Source organism: Portunus trituberculatus, chromosome 45, assembly GCF_017591435.1.
Source record: "Portunus trituberculatus isolate SZX2019 chromosome 45, ASM1759143v1, whole genome shotgun sequence".
NCBI lineage: Eukaryota > Metazoa > Arthropoda > Malacostraca > Decapoda > Portunidae > Portunus > Portunus trituberculatus.
Window position 1 is genome coordinate 8,757,409 of NC_059299.1, and position 15,071 is coordinate 8,772,479.

Sequence of the window (15,071 nt, forward strand, 5' to 3'; positions counted from 1 at the left end):
AAGTGACTTGGGAAGAACTTAATGCATGTGATGTATCTAAACATTTGTGCTGTTGGGAGCTCAGTCTTGGTCTTATGCACTAAATATATTAATGTTGAGTTCAAAACACAATTCACTTCATGTAATATATGCATCTTTTAATGAATATTTACAAACAACATTTCAGGATTATATGGATGTGCTGTATAACATATATATATATATATATAACATTTGTCTAGCTTATTTTTAAATTAAATCTTTGAGTTCAAACAATGCCCTGTCAATGTAAACCATGCCTCTATTATAGACGGACCTAATTTGAGCAAGCTGCACAAACCAAGCAGGATTTGTAAGTTAACATTTGACTAGCCACTTCCATGTCTACACTGAGCTATTATCATTAATTACTGAGATTGTGTTCCCTTGCTTGTGAGGAATAAACAAAACTGTTGTACTAGACTCATTTTAGACCTATTTTTGTCAACATTTTTGGCAAATGAATTTTTTTTTTTTTTCATCCCGTAATAAATTCTGTATACATATTTTAGAGCTGTCCTCCATGACTATATTGTGATCACTCCCAGTAGCCTTCCACTAAATGACATGCAGTCAATCTTCGAGTTAATAGTAACCATGTAGGTATACAGTTATGTATCAGTGGTGGTAGTGCTGTGGAAGGTAGCTAAGAGTTGGAACCTAAGGAATGAGGTTTGTCATGGTACTGTAGTGGTGACTTCTCAATTTATGTATTTAGAATATGCAGTTTTGGAGTAACAAGGTAAAAAAAAACCTAGTAATTTTTTCATATTGCAGATTATTTAGAATAAAACTATGCCAAGAATATCAAGTTGAACATCAGGTTTGGTTCTGTGATGCAGCCACCAAGTGATTCCCATGTATACCACTAACATGCTGTCCCTTCACACACTACTTCAAACTCCTGGCAAGTCTCGAGAGTTATGGGATTCTGCAAGATGTTTGGGACTGCCATATTTAATATCACAGCTGATTGCAGCCTGTGGAGGCACCTCACCCTCAGGATACCTAGTGAGGCCAAAGTCGTCAGGAATGTCAGCATAAGCTGTCTTGCTGTTATTTAGATGCTGTTACTATAGCAATGATAATCCTTTGTTTATTCCAGCTGAGAAGTACACAAAAGCCAAAAGAAACCCATCTCATCACACCATTATACACTTGGTGTATAATGGACTGATGTCCAAAAAATGACCAAAAAGGTTTGATGCTGACAGTGTCTGCATCACCAGCTTCACAGTCGCACTGAAAAGTCATGTCGATTGCACAATTGCCAGCTACCCATCATTCCCCATGAAAATTTTTATTTCCAATTTCTGTGCCAGCTTCCTAGCTGCTGCAAGGATTTCTGTGTCATCAATCGCTGCTACACATATCACTTCACAACCAACACCTTTTCGTAACACTTTTGGTTGCCGATGCATCCACACAGTACTTGGCAGATTATTCTACCAGCTTATCTTTTGGCTTTCTAATGTTTGAAACAGTTTGCTAGGTCACAACATACTCCTCACAAACACTCATAACAATAGCTTTTGAGACACAGTTAGAGCCACTCATGCTTAATAAATTTCGGAGGCATGATAAGTGTTTTAAGGTATCTATTCATCCTGAAAAAATGCACAAAACTATATTCACTGATACTGGATAAGACACGTTTATGAGCATCTGCCAGATTTATTTACAACCGCCTGGTGGGCATTTCTGGCAGTGTGAGGCGTGCATTGTTTGAATTTATTTGTCTGCAGTCAGGACTCGTTATTATTCGGACACTGTCTGGGTAAACCAAAATCCACATTAATGAGGTCCGGATGAACAAGGATCACACACACACACACACACACACACACACACACACACACACACACACACTGGAACATCTAATAGTGTACAGTTACATTTAGTCATCATGTTCACTTTATGCAATTTTTACATCATGTGATCCCTTCATGAACGTATCCCTCGCATAATCTGAGAAATCCCTGTATGTTGCTGCGGCAGGACAACTCTTCAATATGGAATTTTTTGTTTAGTTGGAAGATGGTTTCCTTATTTTTATACATTAGTCAATAAGCAATGACAAAAATCAGTGGGGCAGGTCTAACAATATGAGCCTTATCCAACAGTGTTACTGAGGGAACAAGGGAACATGGACCTTCAAATGAACCCATAGTAACCCAATCAACAATAGTGGCACTGGCTGGCATCACCATCCCTTCCATGACTACACACAGACTCTTATTAGCAGCACCAAGCTTTGTGACACAAAGCAGCTGACAGGTAAAGGCCCAAGTTTTTAAACTGTTAGATCCCAACAACAAAGCTTCCACATAACTTTTTAAACTTGGGTTCTAACAGGGAAAGAAACAAAGGGATGTTAGAACAAAATATCAACTCTTGTGCTATGCATAAGTCGATAACTGAAGCAACTCTTGTGCATTTATAAACACCTTAATCTTCCTGATGATGATGGACACTGTTTTGCAAAATTAGCATTAGTAACTACTAATCCCACGTTTTAAAAAATTGGGCCAAGAAGAGCAGCAGGAAATGTCGAGTATGCACAAGTCCTGCTGGGGCAATGCAGCTAATTCAAGTAATGTGTGCTTGAACAGGCTATAGTTGTACAACAGACAGGCGACAGGAAGCGAAAGAGGGAGATGGTCAGTTATAGCAGACAGTCATCAACAGGGTACAGTGGGATTCTTGGAAATGTTTTTATGTAGCTGATGGAGATGAGAGAGTGCTTGCTGGCTAATGTTTAGTGCAGGATCCACAGGCTTCAGGTCATCTTTCCTTAGTAGAGACAGTCCACTGATGCCAAGGTATGTGTGTAGACCATCAGGATTTGAGTTAGGGTACTTGGCCAGTCCTCCTGTTATGGGATCTTGAGTGGACAAAACAAACTGTCTTAAGGCAGTTGTGTCCAGGTAATCCAAAGCCCCAAGTATCTGTACAAGAAAAATTAATGGTCCATTCAATACTCCCTAAATCAAAGTAGCATCCTGTTTAGAAAGGTAGTGGTGTTTAATGCCTCTCCTCAACCTCTGATCATTGTACAAACTACAACAATAGCTAACCTGTAGGGTGGCACCAATCCAGAAGGCATAGCAGGTATCTGGAGGCTTATTTGGTCTTCCCTGTAGGCCGCCTCCACTCTGCCTCCCTACCAGCCACCGAACCAACCGTTCACGCTGCCAACAAAGGAAAATTATAGTTTAATGATGAGAGATCATTAGAGAGAGAGAGAGAGAGAGAGAGAGAGAGAGAGAGAGAGAGAGTGAAAGAGAGAGTGAAAGAGAGAGAGAGAGAGAGAGAGAGAGAGAGAGTGAGAGAGAGAGAGAGAGAGAGAGAGAGAGAGAGAGAGAGAGAGAGAGAGAGAGAGAGAGAGAGAGAGAGAGAGAGAGAGAGAGAGAGAGAGAGAGAGAGAGAGAGAGAGAGAGAGAGAGAGAGAGAGAGAGTGAAAGAGAGAGAGAGAGGAGAAAGCATGAGAGGGAATTTCAAGTAGTAAAAAAGCACATATGTGAGTTATGAGTCAAACAACACCTCTTTCATTCCACAGATACATACATCATTAGTTAAAAAGAAAATCTGAATATTTTTAACCTGAGTTCTGGACAAAGAGGAGTCCAGCTTGCCCAGGAGGTGGAGTGTGGCAATGGCACAGTAACTGCTGCCCCCGTGTGCCTCAAGGTGAGTGCCTTGGCCCATGGCACCCTCATAACTCTGCAGATGAAAGTCAACTATTAAATATAGCTCAGAGAAGAAAATAAAACTTATATACCAGTTGTTTACTAATTATCCAGACCAATTCATCAAGAACCACAGTCACCCTTCAAGAACTCCACAGTGCAGCACTAGGAGGTAGAGAGAGTCGGTGCTCAGCCCAACATGTGGGTGATGAAAGGAAATATGAATAATTGAGTAAAAGACACTAATTCTTAAGGATGGATTTCCTATTTAAGAGGATGGAGATTCAAAAGCTAAACTAAGCACATCTCATAAAATCATAATATGGATGAGGGAGTTAGCTTGGCAATATCATAATGGAAGGGAGTAGGCAGCAGGATGAAAATGCAGTCCTATTGTAGCTAAAATTTTCAACACATCACTTGACCAACATTTACATGAAATTAAGGAAGTGCAGTACTAGTTGATTGAATAAATGGCCTTATTGTTGCACCACTTGAGTTCCTTTACAGTACACTAAGTCCAATACAATACTGCCTCTCGGTGTACCCTAAGCCTAGCATAGGGTTGCCATATATCAACTATCAAAATTCCAGAAATGTTCACTAACACCAAATATGATATTGAAAAACACGTAAATCAATAACAAAATAATTAATTGATTTACCTTTGCTGCAGTAACAAGCTCACAAAGCCACAAAGAAACATACAATAATGCAAACTGATTGATGCTTAAAGAGAAAAGACTAGCACACAATGTGAGGCGAGTCATGCGATGAAGGGAAGGCTGATAGCATTGACTCAAAAAATGTTAGTCTTGAATGAAACCAGACTAAAACAGCTGCCAAAAGGTAAACCCTCTTGCCTTCCTCTCTCAAACCATTTCAAACTATAAAAATATGACATTTTTTAAACAGTTATTGATAGAAGCTGAAATTCCGGACATTTGAGGAATTAAAAAAAATTCACCTGGACACAGATTTCGACACATGAATTCCAGATATGCCTGGGGAAATCTGGACATATGACAACCCTAGCCTAGCACTCAACACTGCCTTATACAATGCTCAAAATACAAGCCACTGAACTGCACTGCACTGCAACACGCCTTGTGTCGAGTGACCTACCTGAAACAGCTTCTGGCTCTAGCTGGAACCAAGACTTGGTGCTGGTAAGGCTGAAGGAACTGTGTGAGGCTAAAAAGATGTAATTACTCCAGTAAGGAATTATTCACACATCTTCTAATAATGAAGTCATGAGAGCCTAACAATATATGTGTGACTGATGGCATGAAAGGCAACCTGTCAAAATCTCCATCCTGTACCGGTGAAATGAACCATAGCATGTACCAATGATGGGTGCCAAGAGGCTTCTACAGCTGCTGGCAACTAATTGCAACACTGGAGTTTTTTGTTCGTTTCAGATTGCACAGACATGATCCCTCTGTATGACCATTAAAGAACCAATGTGAACATCAGCTCCTTGGTAAATTTTGTAGCTGGAATAAAGAAATATGTACAGCTTCAGTAATAATGATCATTATACTGAACCTGCCTGAGGGCACAGGCTGGCACTCACCATACTGTTGAGAATGTACTTGGTGGCACTGGTGGTATTGATGGCGGAGAAGTCCTGCAGGATGTAGCAGATTGCGGCAGCACAGTACATGAAACGCATGTCGTTCTCGCTGCCGCCTCTTGTTGAGAAGAAACTGAAAAACGTGGATATTAAATCACAATGTTCTTTTTAAAGGCAAAAATAACCCCAAATAATTTTTGTTTGATAACTTTAACCTTTCTTAAAGATGTACATAAGAACATTAAGAAATAAGGGAAGCTGAAAGAAGCCATTATGCCAAAACAAAGTTCACTCCTAAATGTTTCAGGCACATCTACTTACATTTTCACACACAAAAAAAGAAAAGATAAATAAACAAGTAGATAACAGTGACCTTCATACAGTAACTAACTTCCCTCAAGAACAAAGGTGGGTGGGGTGTGGCACTGACCTTCCATCTGGGCATTGGAGGGCAGCCACATGGGCCATCACTGCCGGCCTCTCCACTCGACTCAGGTCATCACCCAAGATAATGAGGGAAGCCAGGGCTGTGTAAGTCATGGTGATGTGGCCGCAGTCCAGCTGGGACACAGCATCACAGGAACTCTTCCCCCGACAGCTGGCCAAGGTTGTGCCACCCCTGAAGCCAGCACACGCCTGCTCATCTGGCACAAGGATGCCAGAGAAAAATATCCACATAATAGACAATTGACTTTTCTAACTAAATTATTATATTGGTGAATTACTGCACATCACTTTGTATCTATGAAGAGTGATGATGATTCAGTAGAAAAAATTATTTGCCAATAATGACCTATACAAGTAATAGCTTAAACTCATGGACATCCCAAACTTCAGTCACACATTGGAAATAAGGCAAGCTGAAGTAAGTTACCACAGTCATGCATAAAAGCATGTCTATTTGAATATTAATATACATACTGACAAATACATTTTGGTTCAGAAGAGAAAGAAAGAGAATGAATGAATACATAAGACCAGACAGCAAGAAGTCAGAAGTCAGGGAGTGGCATTTCAAGGAAAGTGGCATTCACTTCAAAACACCAAATGAACTCATGGAAAAGATTGGGTTCACACAGATGACACAATACAACCCTTACCTCTGTCATTCCCTGGAAGTATCTGAAGGGAGTAAATCCAGTTAATTATATGCTGTCTCTCCTTTATATCTAGCTCTGACAAGCCATCCAGCAGGTCCAACCCAGAGAGAGCAAAGTAAAGCACAGCCATTCTGTAAGAAAAAAATTACAGTAATACGTATCCTAGATAATATTCAAATAACACTAGTGTTACCATTTAAGGGTTAGGTTAGGTTAAGCTACATAAGTTTGGATAATTTAGTTAATTAATATCACTGCTACCACTGTCACTGTATACATAGACTACAGAAAACATCATATTTTGTCTAAACGTATAATCTCGTAGCAGAAAATGCGTGTCCTGCGGGCCAGCAGTTTGAGTTGCCAGGTATGCATTTCTGCTGCAGGGTATACATTAGCTGCCCACCACAATATCCCACTGCGGTACGATGGCAATGGTGCAGGATGAATGGATGACTGGTAGCTCACCCCGGCCAAGCGGGACCCACATTCTTCACTAGTACCGTCTGCCGTCCCCTCTCACCACTACACTCAAAATTGGAAGCAAGGGGCAGATGAGAGGATATGAGCGAGATAGAAAAATAAAAGTAGAGAAAAGAACAGCACGTGTGTACCCTTTACTTCAACCCTCTCACCCGCCAGTACCCGTTGGACCAATCGACTAGGAAGTGACAGCATTGAGAGGAGAGGAGAGGAGAGGGAGAGGGACAGGGACAGGAAGAGGAGCACATGTCTTACTTTTCCTCTGCCCACACACTCCTCATAGCACATCTCATGACCCACCTGCTCGTATCAAAGGTCACAGAGGTGAAAGGCAGCACCTGAAGGCATCTCCTAAAGTACTTGACGTGTCTGGCTCGCAAAAACGGATATTCTCCCCCGGACATTGTTGTTGTTTACACCCGCCAGCTGGGCGGCGACCCCTCAACAATGTTACTGGTCTCTTCTTGCTTCTTATCATGATTAACTGAGTTCATATAAAAAAAAGAATGAAAAAATATTAGTGATACTTTTCTATTGTTATTTTTGGTTTAAAAGGTTGTGGTGAAAATATAACCTACACACGTATTTTTTTCTGGTAATGTTGCCAGTACTAGGTACCATACTTCCTTTCGTAATTATAAAGCTTAATGGGATGATTTATTACACAAAATAAGAATAAAAGTAAAGGAAATTATTTTGTATTGTTGTTTTGGGTTCATAAGTTCAATTTTGCTTCAATCAACAGTAGAGACAGTGGTGTGGGGCTGTGGGCTGTGGGGTAGGAGGAAGAAGCGGAAGCACACACACACACACACACACACACACACACACACACACACACACACACACTTCTAAATAGGTTAAATATTTTGAAATCGCCGGAACACTGTGCATATTGACAAAGATGATGAATAATGGACACTGGGAGGCGGGAAAAAAGTATTGTCTGTCCTGGGGGGATGACAGTGCTGCCAGGTCAAGTTGCGAGCTTTACCCTTTAAAATTAGCCTGTTTGTTAAAAAAAGTTAAACCATTTATATTTATGTGTATGTAAGAAATAATACCACACTATTTACAGTAATTAAAGAATATTATTCTGGAACGAAATAATGCTACCCTGATATTGCTCAAATTATCCCAAAGTAAGGTAACTGTCCTGCACCTGGCAACACAGGGATATGGTGATGGCGGGCACTCTGAATGGGTCTGCACCTTATTTACTTAAGTCCTATTTGAGATATGTTGGAGGTTGCTTATCTATTCAGTGAGTTAATTCAGATTTTGCTTAATGTCTGAGACTAGAAACCGCCAGAAAGTTTGCTACATATTGTTGGAGTGTGGGCAGGTAGAGAGGGACGCGAGTCCATCTCGGCCCCTATTTTATTCTTTATTCTTTATTCTTTGTCATTACATTCAGACCCTGCTCCACCAACGAGTGGCGCTCTGCAGAGCCTCTATTCTATAGTAATTAAATATAAAATACAAATATGAACAATACCTAGCAGAGTACTATATAAAATATTGTAAAAACTGATCACACACACACACACACACACACACACACACACACACACACACACACACGATAAAATCTAGCTATACATGTAATGTAGTTTAAGTAATCAAAACATAAAAATTGCACATTAAAATCTTACACAGTATAATGTTGAGTGACAGTCATATCTGACATATCATAGGCATCCCTGAATAAATATGTCTTTAGTCTTTTCTTAAAAGTTCAATGCTATTGCTTGCCTTGACCTGCACTGGAAGCCTATTGTACAGTCTTGGAGCACACACTTGAAAGGCTCTGAAACCCGTATCTGAGTTACATCTTGGCTCATTTAGCCTGTACTCATCTGCTGCATGCCTCACTACAACACTTGTCCTAACCTCAAATGGATGCAATAACTTTCTTAAATAAACAGGTTTTCCAGTAGTCATGACTTGATAAGTTAACACACAAATTTTATAAGCAATACGAGCCTTTATCGGTAACCAATGCAACTCAATGAGTACAGGCGTTATTCTGTCGCGAGGTGAAACATATTTTATCATTCTGGCAGCCCTATTCATTGTCAGTTGTAATTTCCTTAATTGATAATTTGGCAGGTTATAATACAAGGAGTTGCAGTAGTCCAGCTTGGCTATTACATGATTTTGAATCAGAGACTTGACAGAATATTCATCCAAATATCTCCTTATGAAAGCAATGTTCCTCAGATTATACCTTGCCACTCTCACAGCCTCATTTATTTGATCATTTAAGCTTAAATACTTATCAACTATGACTCCCAAATCCTTAACCCTCTCAGATAAATAAATATTTGTACCATTTACATGTAAACTTTGCACTTCGTTAAACCTCCTAAGGCCACTCTTTTTTCCAATAAACAAACATTCAGTTTTCTCTACATTTAATTTCAACTGTTTTTTATTCATCCATCCCTTAATAAGAGCCAAAACTCTTGTCAATGTTCTGTATCTAAAATATTGTTAACTGTTAAGTAAAACTGAGTATCACTGCCTTGGGGAACACCTCTGTTGAGCTGACAGTGCTCAGAAAAGGAGCTCCCCACTTGGACACAATAACTCCTATTTACAAGGTAGCTCCTTAGGTACTGCAGTGCACGTTCTCTAACACCTATGATCTGCAGATCTTCTAACAGTACATCATGCACTACAGTATCAAAGGCAGCACTCATATCTAACAATATTAAAACACCACACTTTCCCTCATCCATCATACACAAAAGATCATTAGTGACACTACACAATGCTGTTTCAGTTGAGTGTAACTTCCTATACACAGACTGATTGTCAGGCAATACATAAATAGAAGATAAGTAATCCATTAGCTGAACATGAATCACACTTTCAATAATAATAATAAAAAAATATATATATATATATATATATATATATATATATATATATATATATATATATATATATATATATATATATATATATATATATATATATATATATATATATATATATATATATATATATATATATATATATATATATATATATATATATATATATATATATATATATTACACTATATTTTCTAAGAAAAAAAAAAAAACTCCACAACAGTATAAAAAACACGAATTCGTTGTCGTACAAGTAAACTAGATTTTTAGTTTACGCCACTTACGTCCATTTAAACTGAAAATACGCTTGTTAGACTAGATCTTATTGAATACTGTTATTGGAAATATGTTTCTCATATCTTTTAATTCTTGAAATGAATATCAAAACAATCCTAGGTAGGCGTTCAGATAAAACAATTATCAAAATGTACCTATATAAAATGACGGAACGGTTAGTTCTTCGTGAAGCAAAAACTAGTCTGAACTTTGTTACATATTATGACTCATTGCATGTTTCTATTGATATATCAGCCATCAGCACACAAGAAGCAATTGATAATGTTAGACCGAAGTGTTTATATTTTTGTTTTCTTCTTGGTACCTATCCCGCCTCTTCTCTCCCTCTCAGATTCTTTCTTCTCTTCTTAAACACCCTTTAACACCTAAGAATCCCGGAAAATTGGGCTAAATTATGAGTGGGGGGAGACGAGATTGTTATGTTGGTAGCTGCGGACCGTGGCCTGTCTTGGCTTGGCGAGGCGGTGGTGGTGGTGTGTGTTGGTGCTGGTCTTGGTGGTGTGTGTTGGTGGTGGTGGTGTGTGTGTTGGTGTTGGTGTTGGTCTTGGTGATGGTGGTGGTGGTGGTGTGTGTGTGTTGGTGGTGGTGGTGGTGGTGGTGGTGGTGATGGTGATAGTGGTGGTGATGGAGTGGTGGTGATGGAGTGATGATGGAGTGATGGTGATGGTGGTGGTGGTGGTGTGTTGGTGTTGGTGTTGGTGGGGGTGGTGGTGGTGGTGGTGGTGGTAGTGTGTTGGTGTTGGTGGTGGTGGTGGTGTGTGTTGGTGTTGGTGTTGGTCTTGGTCTTGGTGGTGGTGGTGATGATGGCGGTGGTGGTGGTGGTGGTGGTGGTGGTGGGGGTGATGGTGGTGGTGGTGGTGGTGGTGGTGATGGTGATGGTGATAGTGATGGTGATGGAGTGGTGGTGGTGGTGGTGGTGGTGGTGGTGGTGGTGTGTTGGTATTGGTGTTGGTGGTGGTGGTGTGTTGGTGTTGGTGTTAGTGGTGGTGGTGGTGGGTGTTTGTGTTGGTGTTGGTGGTGGTAGTGGTAGTGATGTTGGTAGTGGTGGTGGTGTTGGTGGTGGTAGTGGTGGTGGCGGTGGTGATGGTGGTGGTAGTGATGTTGGTAGTGGTGGTGGTGGTGGTGGTGGTAGTGGTAGTGATGTTGGTAGTGGTGGTGGTGTTGGTGGTGGTAGTGGTGGTGGTAGTGGTAGTGATGTTGGTAGTGGTGGTGGTGTTGGTGGTGGTAGTGTGGTGGTGTGTGTGTGTGTGTGTGTGTGTGTGTGTGTGTGTGGTGGTGGCACACTACTACGACCAGTGCAGCAGCTACAAAACTTCGCTGCCAAAATATGTGGCGGAGGAGCGAGGCGATGTGCTCCTGCCACTTCCTTCATAACCCAGCTTCAGTGGCTCAAAATAGAGAGAAAGGTTATTTTGATGTTGCCGTCCATATGTTTAGGTAAAGAACGAACTATTTCCGGAATGGTACATGCATCTGCCCACACGCAGTGAAGTCTCACACCACACCTACAACACGACACAAACACGATCTACACGTATACATTTCACCCATACAAACAGTGGCAGGCGATCCCTCACCGTCTTAGGCCCCAAACTATGGAATGACTTGCCTCCACGGGTCCAAGGTTCAAATACACTGACTGTCTTCAAAACTCGTCTCAAAGCTTTCCTTATGAAGAATAATGCACTACATATACGAGTATAACATAACTGGGTCACTATCACAATATTTATACTTTATGTAACTAGAAGTGGTGGTGTTCTTTTAATAATTTGAGATATACATTGTTTTATGTCATTATTTTATTAGTACTTTCAATATTTTAGATTTACATTATTTAAGTATTTATTTTTATCACATGTAAGCAATTAGTACTAGCACACTTCCTTTAATATTCTAGATTCACATTGTTTTAGATAATTTTTTTTTATTACTTGTAACCAATCAGACTAGCGTACTTCTTCAATAATTCTAGATTTTCATGGTTTTAAGTCATTACTTTATTATCACCATTACATTATTTCGTTTTCTCATAAATGTAGTACCAGTGTATACTCATAACTAAGATGTCCAGAATAGCCATTTTTATGGAAATGAAATTTCTGATTCTGATTTTGATTGTGTGTGTGTGTGTGTGTGTGTGTGTGTGTGTGTGTGTGTGTGTGTGTGTGTGTGTGTGTGTGTGTGTGTGTGTGTGTGTGTGCAACCTTCGAGCGGCCTGGTATTACTGTATATATGGACACTGCGCTGAGATTGGTATCAGGTAGAGTGGTAAGGGGATGTCAAGGGGTGTACATACGTGGTCTCACTCATGATGTGGTAATCCTAGCCACCAAATATAGAAAAATGTGTCTATATATTGTCATGAACATGGAATGGTGCTGAACGGGCAGAAAATATTTCCTCTTGATCTTTTAGAAGATAAAGGACACTGTGGCGTTCACAACACTGGCGATAGTAAGAAACAAACTTACTCCCAGAGAGATCTAATAGCATTAGTTCAGAGGGTGCTGTGAACCTTCCATTAAAGCTAGTTGTGATCTCGCTGAACGTTTCCCTTTGTGTCTCACAACTCAAGGGGGCAGTCACAGCCTATCCTCTTAAGACAACTCTCCTTCTTCACACAAAACTACATGCACTTACCACACATACACCCTTCACTTGAAAATTAAAATGTAAAAGAAAAATGGGAACTCCCATCAATGCCTCGGAGTCCCCTTCTGGGGAGGGGACCAAAAATGTCCCCAGGTCGGACGCCTCTCTTGATAACGAACGACCCCAAATGCCTTGACACCTCCCTTAACTTTTTCTACATCAACTTCTGCAACATTTGCGGTCTTAGATCTAATTTTCAATCTGTAGAACACCACCTCTCCTCTACTAAACCTCCCCCTATTACACACCCTATCACTATCCCCCTCTTCCTTTCTCTCCCTCTCTCACCTTTCCCCCACCCTCTTACTTAGTGCTCATTCAGTACATGTACATGCGTCAGTATTGAAAAAAGACAATTTGACAGAGATAGGGGGAAATGCATTCCCATACAACATGAATGGAGTATATGGAGGAAGTTAGGAAGGGGGGTCAGGAAGGCGGGGCTTATACAGAACGTTGTTTCGATGGTTGCCAGCTAAGTCCGGCCACGACTTCCACAAGCTGGATATGGTCATGATGTTCTGAGTAAAGTACCATAAGTATTAACTTTAGATGAATCAGCTTCATGTCCAAAATTAACACAAGGGATGAATAGCCCGTTTCCAAAACATTATACACGTTATCGAGTTATTTGTAAAAAACAGCGTGACAGAGCTTCTGAAAACGTTAGTAGTACCACATAAGAAGCTAATTGTACAACACAAGAGAACGTCACATAAGGATGAGTGAGTGCACGGGCGAGGTATACCTATCATAGCGACACCTATTCTCGCTACCACTGCCTCTGAATTGAAGCTACTTCCACCTTAAATTTACTCTTATTATGGGCAGGTGGATGTTATGCTTATAGCTGCGCTCATTCGACTGTGGAAAAATAGCTGCTCATTTCGGAGAGGCGGCTGGTTCTAGACTAACAGTGCGGTTCCGTGTCTTGGGCAACCATTCAGACGCGCCTGGCTATACATTTCCAGCTAAAGCCTGCCACGAATTGCCCCGTGTAAACCCAGCTTTAGACACTGACGCCAGGCAATGAACACAACACAGACTCTACGGGAGGCGAACTGTGGGTGAACCGTCTCGAACTGTGAATATGAGTGAAGCAGTGCCTTAATGCCTCACGGAAATACAGGTTAAGGAGGGAAGGGAAGGAAAGGAAGGAAGAGAAGGGATGGAGAAGAAAGAAAGGGAAGAAGGAAAGAGAAAGGTAAGGGAGAGAAGGAAGGGATGGAAAGAAAAGACAGGGGAAAGGAAGGGAAGGGAAAGGAAGGATAATATAAGAAAGAAGATTTAAAATGTGTCTTTCACTCACTCAAACGAATACTCCTTGAAATAAATGGACAACTGAGTCCTGATTCGTGCACACACACACACACACACACACACACACACACACACACACACACACACACACATAGGGCGTAATTGGTAAGAAAAAGTGGTCAATTTCAGATATTAATTCAGTTGCCCGCATTTGCGGAAGGAGAAGGAGGCGAAGGAGGAGGAGGAGGAAGAGGAAGAGGAAGAGGAAGAGGAAGAGGAAGAGGAGGAGGAGGAGGAGGAGGGGAGGAGGGGAGGAGGAGTAAGGGCCAAGATGAAGAAAGAAAGAAAAAAACAAAAGAAAGACGAAGAAAAGAAAAAAAAAATGTAGGAAGAAGATAAAGAGGAGGAGGAGGAGGAGGAGGAGGAGGAGGAGGAGGAGGAGACGGGAGAGTGAGTGATATAGATAACAGAGAAAGAGAAAGGAAGAGTAGAGAGAAAATAAAACAAAAAATAGAAAGTATCAGAAGGCGGAGAAGTTAGAGAAAGGTATGAGGAAGAGAAGGATAAAAAGAGGAGGAGGAGGAGGAGGAGGAGGAGGAGGAGGAGGAGGAGGAGGAGGAGGAGAGTCCCTTTAAAACTACTACTACATGAGACTTGCGAGACCAGAGCCAAGTTAAAGGTGAAGCTTTGGTAGTGACCCAGTTGTGTGTGTGTGTGTGTGTGTGTGTGTGTGTGTGTGAGAGAGAGAGAGAGAGAGAGAGAGAGAGAGAGAGAGAGAGAGAGAGAGAGAGAGAGAGAGAGAGAGAGAGAGAGAGAGAGAGAGAGAGAGAGAGAGAGAGAGAGAGAGATTGTAGATAAGCCAAAAGGAGAGAAAGGAAATAAAAATGATTAAAACAAGAAAGGAAAAAAAGGTAGAAAATTTGAGAGAGAGAGAGAGAGAGAGAGAGAGAGAGAGAGAGAGAGAGAGAGAGAGAGAGAGAGAGAGAGAGAGAGGATGAAAGAAAAGCTTTGATGCCTCGCCACAGTTTCTACCCAAAGCAAGAGGAAAAAGAAGCTGAAAAAAATGTTGAAAAAGAAGAAAAAAAAAAAAAAAAACCAAAGAGCAACTTGG

At 40.8% G+C, this 15,071-nt stretch overlaps 1 protein-coding gene across 4 annotated transcripts in view; it reads right to left on the reverse strand.

Annotated features, from left to right (window-relative positions):
* Positions 1–111: 111 nt before the first annotated feature.
* Positions 112–15,071, reverse strand: part of LOC123519469 (geranylgeranyl transferase type-1 subunit beta-like) — a 26,593-nt gene continuing 11,633 nt past the window's right edge. For 2 of the 4 annotated variants that reach the window (XM_045280780.1, XM_045280781.1), the window contains 7 exons: positions 7,167–7,350; positions 6,384–6,514; positions 5,714–5,942; positions 5,284–5,416; positions 3,622–3,741; positions 3,096–3,209; positions 112–2,966 (listed from right to left, as the gene is read on the reverse strand). In XM_045280780.1, the coding sequence (XP_045136715.1) occupies positions 2,700–2,966; positions 3,096–3,209; positions 3,622–3,741; positions 5,284–5,416; positions 5,714–5,942; positions 6,384–6,514; positions 7,167–7,270 (1,098 nt within the window). In that variant the 5' untranslated portion in view covers positions 7,271–7,350 and the 3' untranslated portion in view covers positions 112–2,699. The remainder of the gene's footprint in view (positions 2,967–3,095; positions 3,210–3,621; positions 3,742–5,283; positions 5,417–5,713; positions 5,943–6,383; positions 6,515–7,166; positions 7,351–15,071) is intronic. The other 2 variants (XM_045280782.1, XM_045280783.1) reach the window with 2 other exon arrangements.